Source organism: Notamacropus eugenii, chromosome 1 (assembly GCF_028372415.1).
Source record: "Notamacropus eugenii isolate mMacEug1 chromosome 1, mMacEug1.pri_v2, whole genome shotgun sequence".
Taxonomy (NCBI): Eukaryota; Metazoa; Chordata; class Mammalia; order Diprotodontia; family Macropodidae; genus Notamacropus; species Notamacropus eugenii.
In genome coordinates this window covers 667811112-667834085 of record NC_092872.1, presented here as the reverse complement: position 1 = coordinate 667834085, position 22974 = coordinate 667811112, and the positions used below count along the sequence as shown (strand labels likewise).

The 22974-nt window shown below is 40.8% G+C and overlaps 1 protein-coding gene and 1 long non-coding RNA gene across 2 annotated transcripts; one reads left to right on the top strand and one right to left on the bottom strand.

The window, feature by feature from the left end:
* Positions 1–722: 722 nt before the first annotated feature.
* Positions 723–19161, bottom strand: COX7A2L (cytochrome c oxidase subunit 7A2 like). Its single transcript, XM_072635761.1, has 3 exons — positions 15740–19161; positions 3929–4060; positions 723–1682 (listed from the first exon to the last, which is right to left on the bottom strand). Exons 1-3 carry the CDS (start codon positions 15863–15865, stop codon positions 1542–1544), a joined length of 399 nt encoding a protein of 132 aa, XP_072491862.1. The 5' UTR covers positions 15866–19161; the 3' UTR covers positions 723–1541.
* Positions 18338–21687, top strand: LOC140521088 (uncharacterized). Its single transcript, XR_011972783.1, has 2 exons — positions 18338–18424; positions 20951–21687. It is a non-coding gene; the product is annotated as an uncharacterized lncRNA (long non-coding RNA).
* The last annotated feature ends 1287 nt before the right edge of the window (positions 21688–22974 follow it).

Sequence of the window (22974 nt, the reverse complement as noted above, 5' to 3'; positions counted from 1 at the left end):
GGTTGATGGGTGCACACTCTGCTGCTTTGTGAGAACAAACTAAAAACTGGGATCTCTCAGCTTAGAAAGATTGATCACGGATTGGTTTACCATTCTTTCTCAACATAAAGAGGCAACTTCAGAGATTTCAGTGTTTATAACAAAAGGAAACTATTTCAAATATGGTAATGGTCAACTTAGGAATAAAAGTCAAGTTGCAAATAAATAAAAACACTATTTGAAAACTACAGAAAGATTATTGATGGATAGGTGAAAACTATTCTATATGAAAGAAACCCATTATCATGTTATAAAAAAAATTTACTACAAATTTACTATATTTCATGCTTAAAAGAGAGGGCTTCAGTTTTTTTTACTTTGACTGTAAGGATATATAGGCCCCAACCAAAGACTCACAGATTTAGAGGGAACAAGATGTCCACTCCTCTAAATAAATGTGATCATCAATAGAATTCTCCTCAAATGTTACAGAGAAGGAAAAAATTACTATCCAATCAACTGTGACTACAGCAGCATTTCATTAAGGAGCAAAGGCCGCTGCCTTACAAAAAGACCATAGAGTAATTAAGTCATTACTATTATGTTAGAACTATCCTCAGCTCTGAGGAAGCTGTCCTAGTTAAATGTTCAAATAAAAAGCAATGCAGCAATCAACACATGTCTGCTTTGAAATTATGTACTGAAAAGGTCATTTAATTCAAAATAAAAACTCAACTTGAAGCTTCTCATTCACATATTTATTCCACAAGCAAAAATAAATTATACCTTAAAGCTATAGCATTTAACAAGAGCGAAGGAGAAGCACCGACAGGAATGTACTGTACAGCAGTCCAGTCCAAAGTGCAAAACTTTTATTAAGAGCTGTTCTGTTCCCATGGTGGAATAAATACAGAATTTTCATCTCTGGAATATTTAAAGAGGTCAGAGATCAGACATATAACCCTTTTGAAACTATATGACAAAGTTATGGGTATATGGATAGTTAAAAGAAAATAATTTCTATTAATACCATGCTGCAAGATGGAAAAATTCCCCAAATTAACAGCTAATTAATTCCCAGTGAAATCTGTGGTGTCAGAAAGAACAGATTTTTGGCACCAGGAAGTTCAAGGACTTCTTGCCACTGGTGCAACTTCAATGGATCCCCTCCTCCCTTAGCCAGCACATCTGGTTACACTTGCAGTCTCTCTCTCTCTTTCTCTCTGCCTCTGACAGGCCCAACCAGAAATCCCTGGTGGCCTCATCACAGTGATGAGCTGGCCTGCCAACCTCTGGAGAAAGGAGGAAGCCCAAATTAGAAGGGCATCATCACCTTTGTTTAAATAATAGCTAACTTTTCAATGTGTTCTGATAATCTACTTATTTTCAGAAACAAACCAACCAAAACATTTCCTTATTGATAAGTCTTCTAATTCTATCTGAAGAACAACATAAACTTACACAGGTCAGAAAATTCACGGGCAATTTAGGAAAATAGACAATTCAAAAGGTTTTATGCCAAAACTCTTGTTAATGAATCAATCAGTCTTATGAACCCCATCTTATTTATTTCTGGGTTGTGAAGCCATGTAGAGAGCAATCAGGCAGTAGATGGTCCCTCCCAGTGTCAAAGCCATGGTGGTCCGATAGAGCATTTGGTCAGGTAGACCGTGTTTCAAGTGGACAGGTAAACCATCAGATTTCTTGGAGGAAAAAAAAAATAGCATGTGTTAATATATGCAAGTACCAAACAACAAGAAGGCACATACATGTCAAGAGATTCTAAAACTAATCCCCCAGCACGATTAATGGAGCAAAAACAAAATTAATTTCTCTGAACATAACATATTAGACATTTTCATGTAAATGTGGCTAGTTTCTAAATCTGCAATCACTCTAAATTCGGGCATATGCATATCTTTTAGGTCACAGGTTCCTTATTTCTGAAGCACCTTTCATAGACTAAGTTTAATGAGGAAAAGGACACTGAAGAACAAAAGATCTATATAAATCAGAATCCAGGCAAAACAAAATTGCTTAATATACAATCCTGATCCAAGGAGGACCAAAGTCTGAATACAGTAGTGTGAATGAGTTCAGGTCCATTTTGTGCTCAATTGCCCTTTTTCTGTAAAGCTTTTAAACCCCTGTACATTAAGAGAAAATCTACAAAAGCAGCTTTAGTCCATTATGTTCCATCCTCTCCAAGATGCTTCCCTTCTGCCTTCAATTCATCAAAATACCCTCTCAGGCCTTGTTCACTAGTTAAAAAAGGATGAGATAGGTGGTGTTTCATTTCATATAAAATCATTCTACGAGTCTTAGGAACACCACTAGAGTTGGAGTCTGGAAGGCTTCAAGGCTGAATGTACAACCTTGGGCAATTTCCTTCATGTTTCTGGGTCTCAGTTTCCTTATCCATGAAATGAGAGCTGGGCAAGGTGATTTCTAGTCTCCTTCAGCTAGAGATCAGGGCATCCATGTGTCAAGCATAGGGATCAAGCAATCAACAGGCAGTTCCCATAAGCCAGGTATTGAACTAGACACTGTGGAGCCCTCATTTTGAGGAAATGTGTACATAAACAGGTACATACAAAAGACACCTAGAATAGAGGGAAGGTAACTTGAGAGGGGCAGGCACAAGACTAGGGAACCAGGAAAGGTCACTCCAGATTGAGAGAGAGCATGTCAGGTATTAAAGACAGCCAGTACAAAGGCATTGGCATGGAAGAGAGAGCATCAAGCAGAAGTAAGCCAGTACCAGTAATGCTGGACCAGGGTTCATGGGAGGAAGAAATGGCAACTAGAAAGACAGGAAGAGATCAAATTACTGAGAGCTTTAAATCCTAGAGGAGTACAAATCTGATGCCAAAGGTAACAAGGAGCCCCTGAGGGGTAATAGGGATACACTCAACTTTACTGAGTGTGGGGAGAAAGTGAGGAAGTAACATGGGCAGATGTGCACTTTGGTAGCCAACTGGAGGAGGGACTGGAGGAGGAAGAGACTTGAGGTACACAGAACAATTAACATACTCTTGTGACAGTGAAAAGGACATGTTATAAGGGTAGGGAATGGGGTGGTAGCTGTGTGGACAGAGAGGAAACACACAAGCAATGTGGAGAAACACTGACTAGATGTGGCAAATGATTGCATATGTGAGCATATATGAGAGGCAGCAGTAAGATGGTGGTACTCTTCACAGTAAGAGTTTTACAGAGTAAGAGTTTATTTCTTCAATCAATAAGGGACACTGCAAAGTGTTCCTTTCTTTCTTAGCAGTAAGCTTTAATTATGCATAAAGATGATCCTCTCCTTGGAGAGGACATATCTGGAATATCTGATTTCCAATCTGACTTCCTTCTGTCTTTCAGCAAATTTCAGAAGACATAGATCTTAAATGCACTTTAGGGATTATCTCATTCAGTTCCCTTACTTTCCATATGAAGAAACCAAAGCCCAAAGTCACACTGATCATAGATAGCAGCATCTGGCTAGAGGGCTTTTCATTACACCACAATGAACTTCATCCCCTCATAGGCAGAGGATGGAAGAGGACTGAATTTTAATATTCAATTAAAAAAAAAAGATGACATAGAACCACTGGCAATTTTTTAAAAAGTCAAACAGAAACATCTTTTGGATTATTTCCCTCCCCTAATGTAGGCAGGTCAAGAACTTATTGTGTATCCAACTAATAACCTCTGATCCCATGAAAACCACCTATAACATGAATCCTTTCATTTTTACCAGAAAGTGAAAATAAAGCCTGTAGGTTAAAAAAAAATGGTTTCAAGGAATGTGAAGCAATTTATATTGTTAGAAACTCATGTATGGGGATGGAGGTGGCACGAGTACTGAAGCAGACAGATTCAGACTGTGGGAAGAAAACCTCTACTTAAAAGGTCACCAAAAAACAAGTATTTCACAGGCTTCTTTTCCTATTCTCACCTGAAAAAATTTCTGCAGCTCTGGAACTTTGTTTTTCCCAGCATAATCATATGGAGCTGCTTCTGAGGCAAATTTTGTTGGTGTGGCAAATATAATAGGTGGTGCTTCTGAGGACGCCACAGGCTTTAAACCCTATAAGAAACGAAAAAATAAATGCCTGGTTTAAAGTATGCATATACATTTAAATGAATCTTCTAAGAAGCTCTGCTCTCAGGAATGATAGTGGCACGTAAACTCCGTCAAACCTTTTCTCTCATTCTACCACCAAGAGTCTGTTGTCTGGTCTTCCAAAACTATACAAAGCAGTTCTGCACATTCTCTCAGGACAAACCCTGGCCTCCACACCATCTGCCCCTCCAAAGGAGGAGGAATAATCCCAAGATTTCATTTCTGTAAAGAATTCCCAGAGTGGAAACCCCCTTAACTTATTCCCATATGATTATTTGAAGTACTAAACAGTTAGGTCATTTAGTTAGTAGGTTCTGAAGGCCAAACTTGAACCTAGGTCTTCCTGACTACAAGGACAGTCTTCCAACTACTATCTCATTTAGAGATCATTGCATTCAATCCCCTTGCTTTACACATGAAGAAACCAAAGCCCAAAGGAATGTCTGGTCCAAAGTCACATCGATCATAAACAGTAGCATCTGGCTAGAGGGTTTCTCATTATACCACTGCCATTTCTTACCACTTTTCCTTAAGAAAAAAAATCTAGATCCACCGGAAAAAAATAAAAAATTAGGACTTTCATGGGGACTGGAGCATGGCATTCCATGCCTAAGGAACTGAGGCAAGAATTAGGCACTTTTTTGAATGATGGCTGATTAGAGATTAAGAATTAACCCTTGCCTGGGCATCAGAAGAGGCCAGCTTGAATACCAGCTCTGCAATTTACTAGCTATGTGACCTTGGGCAAGTGCCTTCATCTCTGTGACCTTAGGTTTCCCCCACTCATGAAGTGGGGATAATATGGCATCTGTTTAGTGGAGTATGATAACATGAGGTGAGATCATGTATCTAAAACCCTTCATATAATGTTCAAACACTATATAATGGTGAATAACAGTGGTTTTATAAACAGACCCTGGTTGCCTTAAATGAGTTTGGGAACCTCAAGCAGTGAAAACACTTCGAGCTGTACCTGTCAGCCTGTTCCCAGAGAGGCTGCCTCATAGAACGGAGAGCACTGTTGGCTCTGCAGTCAGATGACCTGGCTGAGATCCGTCCTGAATCCTACTACTTGTGTGACCTTGGGCAAGTCACTTAGGCTCTCTGGGCCTTGGTACCCTCATCTGTAAAATGAGTGGTTGAACTAGATGGCTTCTGAAGACACTTTCAGATCCTAATCTATAATCCTTGGATCAGAAGTTAATATGCTATAGGAGTTTTAAGGCAGATAGGCAAATGTCTTGATTTTCAAGAAAGTAAATTATGCCAACTATGTGCTGATGAATTTAATGTTGAGTCCAGACAAATTTCTATAACAGAATATGAAACAGATGGATTTTTAGTATTTAGAAAAAAGAAGTGATCACTGTGATACAGTATGATTCATTAAGGACAAGTCATGTCCGACAGACCTCATTATATTTTTTTTGACAAAGTTATTTGAGTTAGTGAAGTAATCATCATAGGCAGCACATATCTGAATTTTTAGCAGAGCATTCAATAGTATTTCATTAGATCCTTAAGACATGTGAGTTGCTTAAGTTTTGCCTTCAGAAGTGACTGAATGATCATATCCAAAGGTCCTCATTACATCTCTCTGCTGACCTGCCTGCTGCCCTCCCCTCCAACCCATCCTAAACAAATCCAGATTAATCTTTCTCATGTAATTCCTCAGCTTAAAATCCCTGGCCTACCATGTAAGGTCCTCCACAATCTCATCTTGTATTTATCTCCCATTCCTTTTCAAGTCTCTTATCCTAACCTCTCCAATCAAATGAAATTCATTCAAATTCTATCCTGTGTCTCACTGACTCACTGTCAACTCCTTAGGCATGGAATGCTCTGCTCCAGTCCCCATGAAAAATTCTTAGTCAAGTTTCTTTCAGAGGTAATTCACATCAATCTAATCTATACATTCACTAAGTGTTTACTGCTGGCAAGACCCTGTGCTAGAAAGCTCTGGAATTAAAAATACAGACCCTGACTTCAGGAACCTTACAATAAACTTGCAAGTTTAAGACATGTACACAAATAAGGAAAATCCAAGGCTCTTATCACAGCCAAGGAGAAGTACAGTCTAAGAGGTATAAAAATATATGAGGAAGGACCTTTTTTACCTTCAGGGGAGAAGTTAAGGGGAAGTTATTGAAAGTGCACTGGATAAAGTATCACCTGAGCTAAGCTTTGAAGGAAAGTATTTTTTGAAGTATTTTGAAGTACTTCAACAGGCAGAAAGGTGAAAGGTGTATATTCCAGGAATGGCAAATGGGCTATACAAATGCATGGTGGTGGGAAACCAAAGAACCTAAGAGAACAACTAGCAATCCATGCTGAAGGGAAGAACGACAGTGTAGATGCTAAATAAAATGAGTAAGATTAGACTAGTAAGACTGAGCAATGAGGTGGCCCAGTGGATGGAATGCTGGGCTTAGAGTCAGGAAGATTTATCTTCCCAAGATCAAATCTGGCCTCAGACACTCACTACTACGTGACCCTGTGTGTCACTGAAGCCTGTTTGCCTCATTTTCCTCATCTGTAAAATGAGCTGGAGAAAGAAATGGCAAATCTCTCTAGTATCTCTGCCAAGAAAACCCCAAATAGGATCACAGTCAGATATGACTGAAAAACAACAAAGACTGGAAAGGTATGTTGGAACCAGACAAGTAAGGATCCTCTGTTCTCTAAACAATAGGGAGCCACTGAAGGTCTGGGGGCAGTGGAGTGCCATGGCCTTATGAAAGTTCGTCTGGCAATTGTGGGAAGAATGAATTGAAAACAGGAGATAGGGAGCCCAGTTAAGAGACTTCTATAGCGGGTAAGAGATAAGGAGGGCCAAAACTACACCAGTATGAGTGGAAAAGGGAAGAAATGAAAAGATGCAAAAGATATTATAAACTAAATAGGATTTGGAAGTAAGAGGAGTGTTGTTTTTTTTTTTTTAAAGTTCTGGGCTTTTAAACCTCAGTGCTTGCAGGGATGGTAGTAGTATCAACAGTTCGGGCAGAAAGAGGGGTGACGGTTTCATTTGAAGGGGGGGTGGAAGGACATTAAATTTGAGGGGACAATGAAAAACATTAAGATACTAATATCAAACAGGCTTATGGAAATCTAGGGCTGCACTTCAGAGGGTAAAAACAGAGTTACGGATTGGAGTCATCTGTACAAACTCAAACGAGACCTCAAAGACAGAAAATGTAGAGAAGGTTAGCGTCTTAGAGAACACTGGTACTCAAGCATAGGAAAAAGATGAACCAAGGAAGGATCAAGTCTACACTCGTTGCCTCTATTTCCTCTTCTCTCAATCATTTCTCAGACCTTTCAAATCTCCCTGAAATTGCTCTCTCAAGCTATCAGGTAATTCTTAATCACTAAATCTAAAGGTCTTTTCTCAGCCCTCATTTTTCTTAATTCGAAGTCCTCTTTTCTTCTGCCTCTACATTCTCCTTCTTTGTAACCTATCAAGATCCCATGAGTTTAACTATCATCCATAGCTATCCAACCAGTCTCTCCCTGAATCTTAGTCTCACATCAGCAACTGCCTATTAGACATTCCAAAATGGATGTCCCAGACACACCTTAAATTCAACATGTCCCAAACTGGACCAAATCTTCCCCTTAAATTCTCTCCTCTTCCAAACTTCCTTATGTCTGTTAAAAGTACTATCATCCTGCCAGTCTCCATGTTTGTGACCTCAACATCATCCTCAACCTCATTCTCCCTCACCCCATATATGCAATCAGCCACAAACTACTGCTGTTTCTACATTTACAACACCTCTCTCATCTGATTTGTCTTCTCTATGAGCAGAGCTACAAAGTAAATTGAGGCCATCACCATCTTTCACCTAGATTATTCCTACCGCCACCTAATTGGTCCCTCTGCGTCAATTCTCTCACCACTCCAGTCTAGCCCATGTGATGCTTCTGAAGTAATTTTTCCTTAAGTGTAGATCTGATCATTTAACTTCTCTATTTAGTCAAGTGTGGTGGCTTCCTATTACCTGTAGAATAAAATATAAAATCCTCTATTTAGCTTTGAAAGCCCTATACAATCTGGTCCTAATCTCTTTCTAGACTCATTGGATATATCACACACACATATGCATGCACACACACAAACACAACCCTCTCTGAAATCTAACCAAAGTGGCCTCTGTTCTGGTCCACAAACATGACACATATCTCCTGCCTCCATGCTTTTGCCCCCATCTCCCATGCCTGGAATGAACTCCCTCCTCACCTCCACCTCAGAGATCCTGTCTTCCTTTAAGATGAAACTGAAGCACAAACTTCTGTATGAAGCCTTACTGTTCTCCCCTTCTCAAACTACTTTATACTTAACTACGTATTTATTCCTACTTATTCACTTTATACTTGCACAAGCCCCTTGCATACACATTATTTTATCTCTATCCACAGTATCTGGCATATAACAGAATAAAATGCTTGTTGATTGACTGATTGCTTAAACAGAACAGGCAAACAGGTAAGAAGAAAACTTGGACCATCAAAGAAGTCAAGAGATGAGAAAATATTAGGAAGTCAAGGAGAGTTCTGAATGCTACATAAAGACAAGTAAAATAAGAACTAAGAAAAGGTCACTGGATTAGGCAAATTAAGAGGCTGGCCTCAGAAATGGCAGTTTATTAGAGTGGTGGGAACAAAACAGAACTTGTAAAGGATTAAGTAGGGTTACTAAGTATAGATATTTCTAGAAATTTAACAATGAAAGGGAAGAAAGATATAGCTTGAAAGGATGGTAGGGTCAAGGGAATGTTTTTGTTTTTTATTTAAGACTAAAAGAAAAGTAAATATGCATATAGGCAGAGAAAAGAGTCAGCAGAGACTGAAAATGCGAGAGCACGTTATAAATAAAGATCCTAGAAGAAAAAAAGAAAGAAAGAGAAAGAAAGAGAGAGAGAGAGAGAGAGAGAGAGAGATGGGATCTTGGACACAAGTAGAGGGATCATGGTTGGTAAGAACACACACCTTTTTTCTGACATTAGTGAAAGCAGATACATGAAGACAGAGGTTTTGAAGTATGGACAACCAACCAGGACAGATGGCTTCCATTTCCTGAAAACAGGAGCCATCGTTTGAAAGTAATGGTAAAATCAAGGACCTGGGGAAAGAGGTTTTGAACACCTACTGCAGATAGCACGACAGAGTCAAAGAGATGATAACAACAGGTTCAGATAGCATGAATTTGTAATGAGTACAATTTACAGGCTGAGTGGCATAAAAAGTTTGATTCTGGAGGTGCCCTTGTCTCCAAAAATAATAACGAGCCATGAATGCCAAGCTGGATGGGGATTTTATGTGGTAAGAAATAAGGAGAAGTCACATGATCAGATGTTTGCAGCTATCCAAAAGATACATTAGAGCAGTTGGGTCTTGTTGTTTTAGCAGTTCTCAATCTTTGGAGTTTTGTGAATTCTTCAGTGACAGTGTGATTAAGCCTCTGGACCCTTTCTCAGAATCATGTTTTCAAATGCATGAAACAAAACACAAAGGATTACAAAAGAAGCCAAGAATATTGAAATAGTTATTAAAATATTTTAAAAACAAGTCCACAGAACCCAGTTTTAAAACCCCTGGATTAGAGGAAGGAGAAGTTGAAGGAGAGGAAAAACCAAAAATGAAACTACTGTAATAGTAGAGAGAAGAGGCAATGACCTCCTGGACTTCCCAGTCAGCAGTGGGAAAAGGAGACCTTGGGCAGTAAAATGGACAGGATATGATAAGATGGGGGGGAGTAGGGAGAGGAAAGAATCAAAGAGAACAACAAAGTTTCAAGTTTAGGCACCTGGGTAAATGCTAAAACCAGTAAATTGGCAACCAATCCAGGAAACTGAAAAATGGAATGTTAGTAATTAATTCTACTGTTTTTAGAATGTAACTAGTTTTATTGCTTACATAGTGAAACTCAACAGATAGAGTATATACTTTTAAAAAGCAGGCTAAGAAGACCTTAGGTAAACTATGTCACCTAAGGCAATCATGTTTTAGATGCTCATGTTTACTGAATGAATTGAAAATGCTTTCTTCAAAATATATTTTCCCAACACTATCTCCCTGAATAACTCCTAACAGTTTACTTATCCTATAAGCATAGAAAGCATCTTACACAACTCAAAACTTTTTTTTTTCTAGAAAAGCCTGACTGCAATAAAAAGCTTCTTTTCCTAATTACTCAATCCCTCACAACCTGACTTTGCCCATTCTACTCAATGGAAACTGCCCTTCACGATTACCAATGATCTTAACTGTTCCATTTGCAGCCTTTTCTCAGGCCCCATTTTCTTTGACCTCTCTGAAGCAAGAGGCACTGTAAACTCCCCTCCCTTGATGGTTTTACGGGTCTCACTGCTTCTCAGGCTCCTTTGCTGGATCATCATCCATGTCTCTCTCCCCAGGGAAAATTCCACAAAAACCTTGCTGTAGGCCTTCTTTTCTCTCTATAATCTTTTTATAATTAGCTCTCATGGAGCCAATTATCATTCCAAATCTATTACAGTCAGCCCTTCTCTTGTTCCTGAACTGCAGTCCCTTACAGACAACTGCCTGCTGGATATATCTATCTGGGATCTTAAACTCAACTTGTTCAAAATGGAACTTCATATTCTCCCAGAAAACTCATCTCTCCTCTAACTGTTCTCATTTCTTATGTTTTGCATGAATGCGTACGTATAATCCATATCAAATTGTTTGCTTTCTCAAGGTGGGGAGGGAATGGGAAGGAGAGAATTTAGAATTCAAAGTGTTTTAAAATGAATGTTAAAAATTGTTACATGCAACTGGAAAAAATATTTTAAAATTTTCACTTGGAAAAAAATAAATTTCCCCATTTCTGACAAAGTTCTCACCATTCTTTCAATCATCCTGGTTGCCATCCTCAAAATGAGGCTTGACTTGTCCCTCTTCCTCCAAACAGTTGCCAAGTGTGCCTCCACATCTCTCCATTCACACAGTCACTACCTTCACCCTTTACCTGTATTCTAACAGCCTCCAGACTGGTCTCCTTGTTTCCAGTCTATTCTTTCCAAGCCATCCTCCACACAGCTGCCAAATACCCCTAAAATACTTGTCTGACCATGTCAACTCTCTGCTCAAAAATCTGTTGTGGCTACTGCTTGCCTTTATCACAAAGTACTTTTCCAACTGGCATTTAAAGTCTTCTACAATCTGCTTCCAAATGACCTGGAAGAATGTCACAAGAGGAAGGGAATTAAGGACTTGGAACAAAAAAATATAATTTAGGCTCTTTCAAAAGAGTAGGGAACTGAATGATCTGAAGAGGGAGCAGGTGCTCATAGATCACATGAGAAATCGCACATTAAAAGCCAAAGGAAGAAAAGGATAGTGGTGGTTGGTGTCTACCTAATGAAGGCTACTGAGGCATCTCCTGAGCAACAGAAAGGACTTTTGTCATCCTGGTGAATATTATCTAAGACCTGTCTAAACAGATAACTACTCCCCATTTCTGATAATTCATGTGGGCACAAAGAATACTGCCAGAAGGAACCTAGTGGGCACAGGTGGTGTTTTCACCACTGATGACTGAAGGAAAAAGATGTAGAAAAGAAAGGCACATTTGGGAAGTGAACAGCTGATTAAGAAGATGGTGTCTGAGAATTGGATTTCTATTTCTGGAAGAAGATTTAAAATATGAGAATGACAGCCCAGGGATGAAGGGAGTCTAATAACTGGTTAGAATGTATCTGTCTACTGCCCTGCAAATCTAATTAAAAAAAAAAACCTTTAAAGTGAAACAACAACAACAATGATCAAGTTGACATTCCTGTAGTGCTTTAAGACTTGCTAAGTACAGGGCATACATTGTGTCACTTGAGCTTCTCAATAACCCTCATAAGTAGCATTATTATTATCTCCCTTTTACAAGTGACAAAAATCTGTCTGTCTGTTTGTTCCTCTTGCTGCGTGGCGGCGTGCGTGCGTGTGTGTGTGTGTGTGTGTGTGTGTGTGTGTGTGTGTGCATCTATATATATCCCCTAACCCAGATATCACAGCAAACAATTTTAATGAGGAAAACCGGAGCTACAGGAAAAGGCCAATATGGATTACACTGTACTCAACAAGCTATTCAGATTTTTTACAAGAAATGTACAGAACATGGAAGTAAGGGAAGATCACCAAGCATGTATAAAAAAATATGCTATGGTCCTTTAGAATAGTACCAGCAGCGTTAAAGCTCAAAATGAGCTGAGATTGGAGACGGAAAGTTAAAATCAAAAGAAATTTCTCTTTTTTAAAAGCTATGTGGGGGAAAAAAGCACAATCCGAGATATTCTCTCTTTCCCAGGGAGTGTATGGAAAGAAGACCACAATAACTGATGATGGAATGCAGAGCTATTCAATTCCCACTGTTTCTTTTGTCACCTTGGACTGGAACGGAGAAAACAAACATGACTAAAAGGGGATACAAAAGAGAAGACAATAAGACAGTATCTGGCTAGCTACCTTTAAAGAGTTCTAGTTACCTAGTGTAGATAAATGAGAGAACAAGCAGGTGTGAGTGGTGCTTTTTAGGATGATCCATGACACCATGGAGGATGGGAAAGACAATGTAAAACTAAATAAGGGCAAATATTATCCCAATTTTCAAAAAAAACTTAAAGGGAACCTACAAATTATTTCAACTTGTGAAGAAATTCTAGGATGGATTATCAAGGCTATGTTAAGGAACACCTTGAGAAGGGGGAATCACAGAGCCAGGGCCTTCACCAAGAACAGGAAATACAAACTAAACCTCATTTCTTCTTCTTCTTTTTAAACAGTTACTAAACTGCTAGATCAAATTTTAGCAAAGCTTTTGATAACTCTCATGGAAGGGATGGAAAGATGTGGACAAGATGACTGAGTTAAGTGGATTCAAAACTATCTCAAGTACTAGACCAAAAGGCTTAAATGGCATTCTGGACATTAGTCTCCAGGAGTGCCCCAGGGGAATCTGTTCGGCCCTGTGATGTTGAACATTTTTATTAATGACTTGCATAAGACAAACATGGCAAGCTTATAAATCAGAAGATGATTTAACTGGGAGAGATAGCAAACATACTAGATGCCAGGGTCCAAAAAAAGATCTTGACAGGTTAAGCCCTGACTAGGTCACTTCTCCACTCTGAAGCCAGGTATCTCTGTCCCCTAGGCCAGACTATCTCTCTAGACATTGCTTCTAGAAATAAGATAATAGGACTCTCAAAGGGCTGTCATGTGGAAGAGGGATAAGACTTGTTCTCTTTGATCCCGACAGACAGAATTAGGAACGATGAGTGGAAGTCACAAAGAGGTAAATTTAAGCTTGATGTAAGAAAAAAACCTAATCACTGCTGTCCTGAACTAGAAGGCTTCAGAAGGTAGTAAATCCTCACTTACTGTGGGTTTTCAAAAAAAGACTAGATGACCACACAGCAAGTAGATTATACGAAGGATTATTTTTTGGGTTGATGGCTACTTTGGAGCCTTCAGATTCTGAAATACTGTGATTCTGTAAGAATTAAATATCTTTCTAGGCATTTTTTCTATGTTACTGCCTTTCACACACTTTATGCTGCAACCAAACTGGCCTTCTAGCCATTCTCATGTCTCTTATTTCTCGGCCTGAAATCCACTCTGTGATTTCTGGGAGGAGTTGATTTTCTTTGTACCCTGATCCCTTAGCATTGTGCCTCCCACATAGGAAATTCTTAATAAATGCTTATCAACTGACACCCCCTTCACCTTAGCCTCTTCATTAGTCAGTCAATAATATTTATTAAGTGCCTATGTGCCAGATAGTGCTAAGTGCCAGGGATATAAAGAAAACTAAAAGATAGTTCTTGACTTTAAGGAGTTCACAGTCTAATGGGGAAGACAACAAACAAGCCTTATATACAGGATAAGAAGGAAAATAATTAAAAGAGGGAACTAAGAAGCAATTCTTATAAAATTGTTATAGAAGATGGAATTTTAGCTAGGGCTTGAACCTGAAGTCAGGAAACAGATTAGGAGAGGGAGAATTCCAAACATGGAGGAACAGCCAGTGAAAATGTCTGAAGTCTGGAGATTTGAGTGTCTGGGCAAGGAATAGTAATGAGGCCAGTGTCACTGGATCACAAAGTGCCTAGGGAAGTATAGGAAGGAGACTAAACATGAAGGAGGGGCCAAGATTATCAAGGGCTCTGAACAACAGAGAATTTGATAATTGATCCGGGAGGTGATAGAGAGACACTGGAGCTGACTGAATAGGGTAGAGGTGTGTGTGTGCGACTTGATCAGACCAGTGCTTCAGGAAAATCACTTTGACAGCTAAATGGAAGATGGACTGGAGTACAGAGAAGCTTGGGGCACGCAGGAAGACAAACTAGCAAGTTATCACAGTAGTCTAGAAGGGAAAACTTACAAGGGGTCCATACCAAGACGGTGACAGTATTAGAAGAAATGAGTGTATTGAAGAAATGTTCTAAAAATTTGGCAAAAGATTAGCTATGGGAGGTGAGCGACAATGATGAGTTCAGGATGACACCTAAGTTGCCAGCCTGGATGACTCAGACCAAGGCAGTGCCCTTGACAGTAAAAAGGGGAGGGTTTGGGAGAAAAAACAATTAGCATAGTTTGGGACAGGTTGAGTTTAGATGTCCAAGTGATATCCAGTTGGAAATATCCAATAGGCAACTACAGATTTGAGACAGCATGGCAGTTCAGCAGAGATTAGGGCTAGATAACTAGATTTCAGAATCACCAACACAGAGATACTTTGTATCTACGGGTGCTGGTGAGATCAACAAATGAAACAATAAGTCAGAAAAGAGAATGGGGCTCAAGATACAGTTCTGTTTTGGAATATCCGGTACTCTTTTTTTTCCTGATTCCTCCAACTGTTGTACACCCCGAAATTCCTTGGTACTTATCTGTTTGTTTACACACCATCTCCCCTAACAGAATGTAAACTCCTTGAAGTCAAGAGCTGTTTTCTTTTGCCCAGCACCATGCCTTCTCCGGGCTTCGAGTCCCCACTAAAATTTCACATTCTGCAAGAAGGCTTTCCCGATCTCCCTTCATCATCGTAAAGCTTTCCCTCCACCAGCACCCCGCACGACCCTCACTCTCTCCGGTTCGTACTGAGTTGTTTGCATGTCCTTTCTCCAATAGACTGTAAGTCCCTTGGGAGCAGGGGCTGTCTACGGTTTTTTGGTATCCCCAACGTCCATCACAGTGTCTGGCATACAGCAGGCCTCTTAGTAAACGCTTGCTCACTTCGAGTCAATTCAACAAACGCCTGCTTGTCAACTCGCCGGGCAGTGGAGGATGGTGGAGCGGTGTCAAGGAAGGAAATGGGGGAGGGGGGAGAGCTGTCCTAATGAGGGAGACGCGGAAGGAAAAGGGATTAAGCACTAAGCCTTGGTAAGGTCAAGTTCACAAGGCCAAGAGACCTCAGGGGTCCCTTCTGCTCTTAGGAGTAAGCGAAAGAGGCCAGTCACTTTGGGCCCTCGGAGCCGGGAGGCTGGGGGGGAGGGAGCCGGCAGAGAGGAAGGGGCCGCCGCCGGTCAGAAGACACTAGGCGGCTAAAGCTCCGCCAAGGGCAGCCTGGCCTGGGCCAGCGCCCGCTATTCCCTCCTCAGGCTGGCGCGTTCGCTCTCGTACCTGCGGGCTGTAGGCGGCCGAAGCCCAGGACCCAGTCAGCTTCTGGGTGAAGCCGCTAAACTTGTAGTACATGTCTCCCCTCAAACCGACCTCCCGAAGCCGGTATTCCCGCAGCGACGGCGCCATAGAAAGACGCGAGGGGGCGGGCGGGCGCCAAAGGACCCCGCGCTTCAGGACCCGGCGTAGAGCGACGGGGCTGCCTACAGTGAGTGCCTGATTAGAATGAACGGCCGAAGCCGAGCAGGCCCCGGCCAAGCCGGAAACGGGAGTCAGGAGTCCCTAAGACAGCTCTAAGAGAAAACCTCAGAGACCCGGAAGTGAAGACGAGAGCTGTCCTGGGAGGTCGAGGCAGTTACCGCGCATGTACGCTGTGGCTCCCGTACTGTGCTCTGGAACTGTGTAGCGGCGGCGGATGCTCTCTACCTTCCCTGGATACCTGCGGTTGCGCTCAGCCCAACGTAAAGCCTTTGGCCAGCTGGCAGCGTTCCCCTTCACAACCTTGCCCACTTGGAGAGGTCGGAGGTTCGTGCCCATCTCCCTTCTCCCAGGATCTTCCTGCTGGGATCGAGCGGACGAATGGGAAAAGCGCGTGTCGGGCGCTTACTGTGTGCCCCCTTCGTTAGCGGGTTTCCACCTCAAGTCCCTCCCAGGAAGGGCCCCTTGAGGCCTGTGGACTCTGCCGGGTCGGATCTGTCCTCAGCTCCTCTGCCTCTTTAGTGTCAGCGTTTATTAAGCGTTAGCTCCTCGAGGACAGGACTTTGAAACTTGAGCGTTGTCTCTATAGTACCACGGTGGGGAAGACGCCGTTGCCATGCTTGAACCTAGGCTTTGAGCCCAGGCTGGCTTACAGCTTGGCCCCGGAGACGGTCGGGGGCCGGAATATTCCTTGTGAAGACGCGGCTTCTCTGTGACAGGAGCCCATCGGTTTAATTCTTCTCTTGCCCCAGCCCAGACCCGAAATAACATTTAACCCGTAAGGCTTTGGGCAGTTGTTTCGCCCTTCTCCTCTGCCAGACCACCTCCATAAACTTTCTAAAGTTCTCCAGCTTGGGGTCTGTTCTTAAACAATAATGCCTTGCAAATAATAGTCATCCAAATGCTCTTTTTGAATGGACTGTTACCCTGATTCAGGTTTAGGGAATCTGTGGCCTCAAAGCCATCTAGGTCCTTGGGTCTGGCCTCTGGACTGATCCTTTTATGAAGGTGCAGTTTGGATTCAAACACTTGAGGACCTAGAGGGGGCACATGTGGCTTTGCACAGGTTCACTCTTGCTCTGGTCAGAGAGGAAAGACTAAGCTTTGAAAGGTTAATAATCTTGTTTTATTCTAGTCTAGTCTTCTCACAAGGGTTACTGATAATGGGAGCACAACTTCTACACCACTGCCTAGTCACCTTAATCCCAGGAGCTGGGGAGAAAAGGGGGCAACCCCTACTTCTCGATGGGGTCAATGGAGACAGGCACACTTTGTGCACTCCCTAAATCCCCTCAAGCCTCAGTGGGGGCAGTTGAGGCAAACAGATTCCCCCCAAGCCTTGATGGGGGCCAGTCAAGGCATACACAGCATTCCAACTTGTGCATTCAACCCTAAGCCTTCCCTACCCCCTGACCAGTGCCCACCTGCTTTATAGAGCAACAGACAAAGAAGGCATATTGCCAACAATGTCTTCACAGTTTTGCATCATCACTTCATCCTTATATCTCACTGTGGATGTTTATAATTTAAGCACAAATGTTCATATTGTTTATCATAATGTAATGCTACCCAAGCATGGTGGGGATGTTTTGAACCATAATCTTGAGAACTCATCTAATACCTAGGAACAAGAGATTGTTATGGCTATGGATCCTGGGAAACTGAACTATAAGAAAGAAGAACAAAAATCCACTTTATGCATACTAAAATTCACCTTACTTACGCTATTGCATACAATGGGAAATAGGGCCTCAAATAAAAAGATTCTTTGGGGTTAGTCTTTCCCTTGCTGAGAGAAGTGGTCCAGATCTTAGGGAAACCAGGAATGAGAAGCATACCCTCTGACCTTCCAGTTCTTTTAATGATGTTGTTCAGCCTATAAAAAGTTAAAGTTTTATTCATTCAGCAAGCTTTCACTAAGTGCTTGCTTGCTAGGTGGTTCAGTGGGTAAAGTGCTGGGCCTGAAGTAAGAAAGACCTGAGTTCAAATTTGGCCTCAGACACCAACTATGTGACCCTGGATAAGTCACTTAACCCTGTTTGCCACAGTTCCTCATCTCTAAAGTGAGCTAGAGAAGGAAATGGCAAACCACTCTGGTCCCTCTGCCAAGAAAATCCCAAAAAGGGGTCGTGAAGAGTCAGACATAACTAAAATGACGAAATGACAATGTGAAGAGCAAGATGTGGATGCCGGAGAAAATAAAAATCTCCCCCAACGACACGATCCCTAACTCTTGGAGTTTATACAATAAATTTCGAGGTTCCCATTTCCTTTGGATAACTGTCCAGATTAGAATTACAAATTTACCATCATTATGGTGACTTTACATTTCCAGAGAATGTTGTCTTTGCAAATTTCAGTTATCATTATTTTTATTCTGAGTTAGAGGATTGGACATGTTCTCCTGTCCTACTAAACTCAAAAAGTTACCAAAAGGAATATAAACCTCAGAGGTAGAGCGCAAGACAAGAAATCAAGAAGCCCAACAAGGTAAATGCTTTATGAATTAATGATAGAGACTACTAATTCAAAATTCTTAACTTGTCACCCCTCTCCCATCAGCTTGTACTTTGGGACCTACTTCAGAATTTCTTACAGTCTCTGCCATCACGTACTACCCGTGCCTTTCCCCCAGCATCTTGTTGCAACAAACTACAGACCTCAACTCTTTCCTAGTTATATGGCAAGGAAAGAACTATAGAATGATTTTTTTTCCTGACTTCTGCCTAGGAGTAGGCCACAGTTTAGGGAACCTGCCCAGAATATACTCCACCTTTGACCAAACCTGCACGGTATGGCAGACATGACTCATCCCAGCTAGAGAACTAAAGAATGGGATAGGGTTGGTGGGAGAGAAGGAACTGGAGCAGGGATCCAGTGTGGAGGCTTACCAGGGCCTGAAGGAGAGAGAATTAGACTCTAGCTGGCTCCACTCTATTGTCTGAAGCCAGTGATTCTAGAGGAGGGGGAGACTAAGACAACTTTGAGATCTAGCCCCAAGGGTAAAGCCACTATCAAGGGAAGTCTGAAAGTGAGTGGCATGGGAATATGAAGGAAAAAACCTAAAACCACCAAAGATATTGGGAGCAATAAAATTCAGTCAAAAGCCTAGAGCCCAGACAGATAAATCAACAGGGAACGTGCTAAAATTAGAAAGGAAGATAAATACCAACTCCTTTGCAAAAGGTTTGCAAAAGTAAATATTACAAGAAAAAGAGTATTAAATATTGATATTTTCTCTCTTGTGGCTAAACTTTTTGAAAAGACCAGTTGCCTCCATTTCTTTTCATTGGAAAGGAAGTTCTCTGACTTCTCATTTCATTGTTCATCTGAAACTGCTTTCTCCAAAGTTAGCACAGTCTCTTAAATACCAAATCTAATTGGCTTATCATAATCACAATTCAATAAACTTGGGTGGGTCCCTGTCACCTCCAGAATCAAACATCAAATCCTCTGGTTGGTGTTCAAAGTTCTTGATAATCTGCCCTCCTCCTCCCTTTCCAGTATTCTTATACCTTACTCACATAACTGTGCTCCTATGACCGACCTCAGTGTTCCTCAACTGGGCATTTTGACCAACTATTTCCCATTCCTGGAATGCTCTCCCTTCTCATTTCCCCCACTATCTTCCCTGACTTCTTTCAGCTCCTAGTTAAAATCCCACTTTCTACAAGAAGCCTTTCCTGATTCCCCTTAAATCTAATACCTTACAAGATGCTCATCAACTGGGGAATTACTGAGCAAATTGTGTCATGATTGTGATAGGCTACTGTTGTGCTGTAAGAAATGATGAGGGAAGTAGTTTCACTAAAAAACATGGCAAAACCTATGTGAACTGATATAAAGTGAAGTGAGAAGAAGCAGATCATTGTGCACAGGAAGAGCAATGCTGTAATGATGATCAGCTGTGAAGGACTTGGCTGCTCTGGTCAGGGCAAAGATCTAAGACAGCTCCAGAGGAGGTGATGTTAAAAAAAAGTTCTCTCCACCTTCAGAGACAAGGACAAGAAATGAATCTAAAACTGAAAATTTAAAAAGAAAAGTTTATTTAAAATATTCTAAGAAAAATCCTGATACCTTCCCTCTGTTGATTATCTCCAATTTATTCTGTATATTTCCTATTTGTACTCTTGTTTTCTCAATTAGAATGTGAGCTGCTTGAGAGTAGAGATAATCTTTTCCCCTTCTTTGTATCTCCAGAGTTTAGCATGATGCCTGGCACATAGCAGGTCCTCATTAGTACTTGTAGTGTGACTGACTGACCTGATGAAACACAAAACTCTGTGGGTTCCCAAGAGTATCTGAAATCACAGCAGAATGTTCCAAAGTAATTCAAAGGAGAACACAGGATTGTATGAGAAGTTAGACTGAAACAACTGGCATCATTTATGACCTGCATATAAGAAATAATTGGCAAAATAAAAAAATGTAAATTCCAGTGGCAAGTCTCTAAGTAAACAAAAGAGAGACCAGTAGATTGGGACTGCAAGTACACTGAAGTGAAGGACAATCTAGAAGAGAAGCAAGGGAAATGAGAAGGAAAACTTGAATAAATGTAAGATGGTGGTACTTTGATAAATCTTAAATTGGAAAGGGTCTCAATAATTTAGCCCAAACCTCTTTCTCTGTAAAGTATTGTCAGACAGGCAAATGTTGAGTACCCTCAGCATTCCTGAACAGAAATAGAACAGCATTATTGGGTCATTCACCTTCTTAGTAACATGGAGTTTGCGTACCACCCTCAGGTGTCTTCTCAGAGTTATTTATATCTGACTTTTAGATCCTAAAAGACATAAAATAAGAATTTTGCAAATGTTACAACATCTGGGGAAAAATTGTCAGCCTCAGAGAGTGGGTTGGGATCTCACATGGAATGACTAGCTGATCATGTGAAGGTTTTGTTTGATTTCTCAAATATAGTGTGCCTTGCCTAATACTAACTCTTATCTGTGTATCATTCTTAGCCCTAAAGACAAAGTTTTTCTTACTGTGTCAATCAATTGTATTATTTTCCAGGTTGCAGTTTGAAGCTAGACAACTCACTCTAAAGCAGAGACTTGACAGTTACCCAGAGATTCAGGACACTTTAGATGCCACTCAGTTCTGGGCAATTCCAACCCCAAATTAGGCTTGCAGACTCCTGTGTGAAGGCCATGTGCCACCAGTTTTGCTCAGGCCACTTTGGATAACAATGACTTTGTATTTTAAATTTTAAGCCAGGTTTAAATTGTATGGAACTTGGGAAGTAGCAATTTTAAAAGATAGTTTTTGTCAGAATTTCAAAATGGTCAATTTTTTTACAACTGATTTGTTGACTTTTGAAAATTGCCCTTCTCTGTAATACATTATAGAATTTAAAGGAAAAAAGGAATGAAACATTTATGAAGCTTTTATTATATACAAAGAGCTGGGGATACAGATAAAAAAGTAAGTACAGCCAGGCTTTCAAGGACCAAGACCCTGTTATGGCCCAGGTGAATAAGCCACCGTCTACACCATGGCCAGTACTCATTGCTGTACTTAGGGAGCTTTTCTGTACTGACTGGGTTTATTGTCTTCAATTATGGGCAAGAAATATGAGTGGTGGACGTATCAACCATTGAAAGCATCCTATAAGTCACCCCAGGTATCTCTAAGCTCCATTTTCACCATCCAGATTAAGAGTTTGCTCTTCTTAGGAATGGAAAGATCATTGTCACTTCTGCCCTAAGGTCCCTACACTAAAGATTCCAAGATAATATGAAAAAAATAAACCTAACACACGAGTTACAGAGGGGACAGGGCCAGAATGTGTGTGTATATACAGTAGGAGTGGTATCTACCCTAAAGGTGGGTCATGGTGCAAAAGAATTAGGTGTACTGCAGTATTACTATTCCTAACAAAAGCATTAAGAAAAAGCCAAGAAACTTGGCCCTCAAAATACTGCAAAATAGAAGCTAAAAACTGGACCATATGTGATACAAGCTACAAAATGGTGATATCTGCAGTTAGATTAGGCATTTTCATATGTGACTTTTACACATGTTTATACATACAGCAGAGTAAGAATGCTTATAGGACTTTGCGGAACTGGAGGCCAAGTGACTGTGGAGAGGTATCTGCTAAGACACTGAGCACAAAAATCCCTCTCTGCGTCCAGACCAATACATGCTTGATTGTACCACCTTGGAGGAACTGAGATCTCACAGATTCCCAGAGTATACCCTACTCTTGACAAAGGGCCCAAAAGTCAAGTAACTGGTTGGGAAAATGCCCAAAAAAGGGAAAAAAAATAAGACCATAGAAGGTTACTTTCTTGGTGAACAGATATCTCCTCCCATCCTTTCACATGAGGAAGAACAATGCTTACCATCAGGGAAAGACATAGAAGTCAAGGCTTCTGTATCCCAAACATCCAAAATAAATATTCAATGGGATGAGGCCATGGAAGAGCTCAAAAAGGATTTTGAAAATCAAGTTAGAGAGGTGGAGGAAAACTGGGAAGAGAAATAAGAGAGATGCAAGAAAAGCATGAAAAGTGGGTCAACACCTTGCTAAAGGAGACCAAAAAAATGCTGAAGAAAATAACACCTTGGAAAATAGGCTAACTCAATTGGCAAAAGAGGTTCAAAAAGCCAATGAGGAGAAGAATGCTTTCAAAAGCAGAATTAGCCAAATGGCTAATTCTTTCACTGAAGAAAATAGTTCTTTCAAAATTAGAATGGAACAGATGGAGACTAATGACTTTATGAGAAACCAAGAAATCACAAAACAAAACCAAAAGAATGAAAAAATGGAAGATAATGTGAAATATCTCATTGGAAAAACAACTGACTTGGAAAATAGATCCAGGAGAGACAATTTAAAAATTATGGGACTACCTGAAAGCCATGATCAAAAAAAGAGCCTAGACATCATCTTTCATGAAATTATCAAGAAAAACTGCCCTGCGATTCTAGAACCAGAGGGCAAAATAAGTATTCAGGGAATCCACTGATCACCTCCTGAAAGAGATCCAAAAAGACAAACTCCTAGGAACATTGTGGCCAAATTCCAGAGT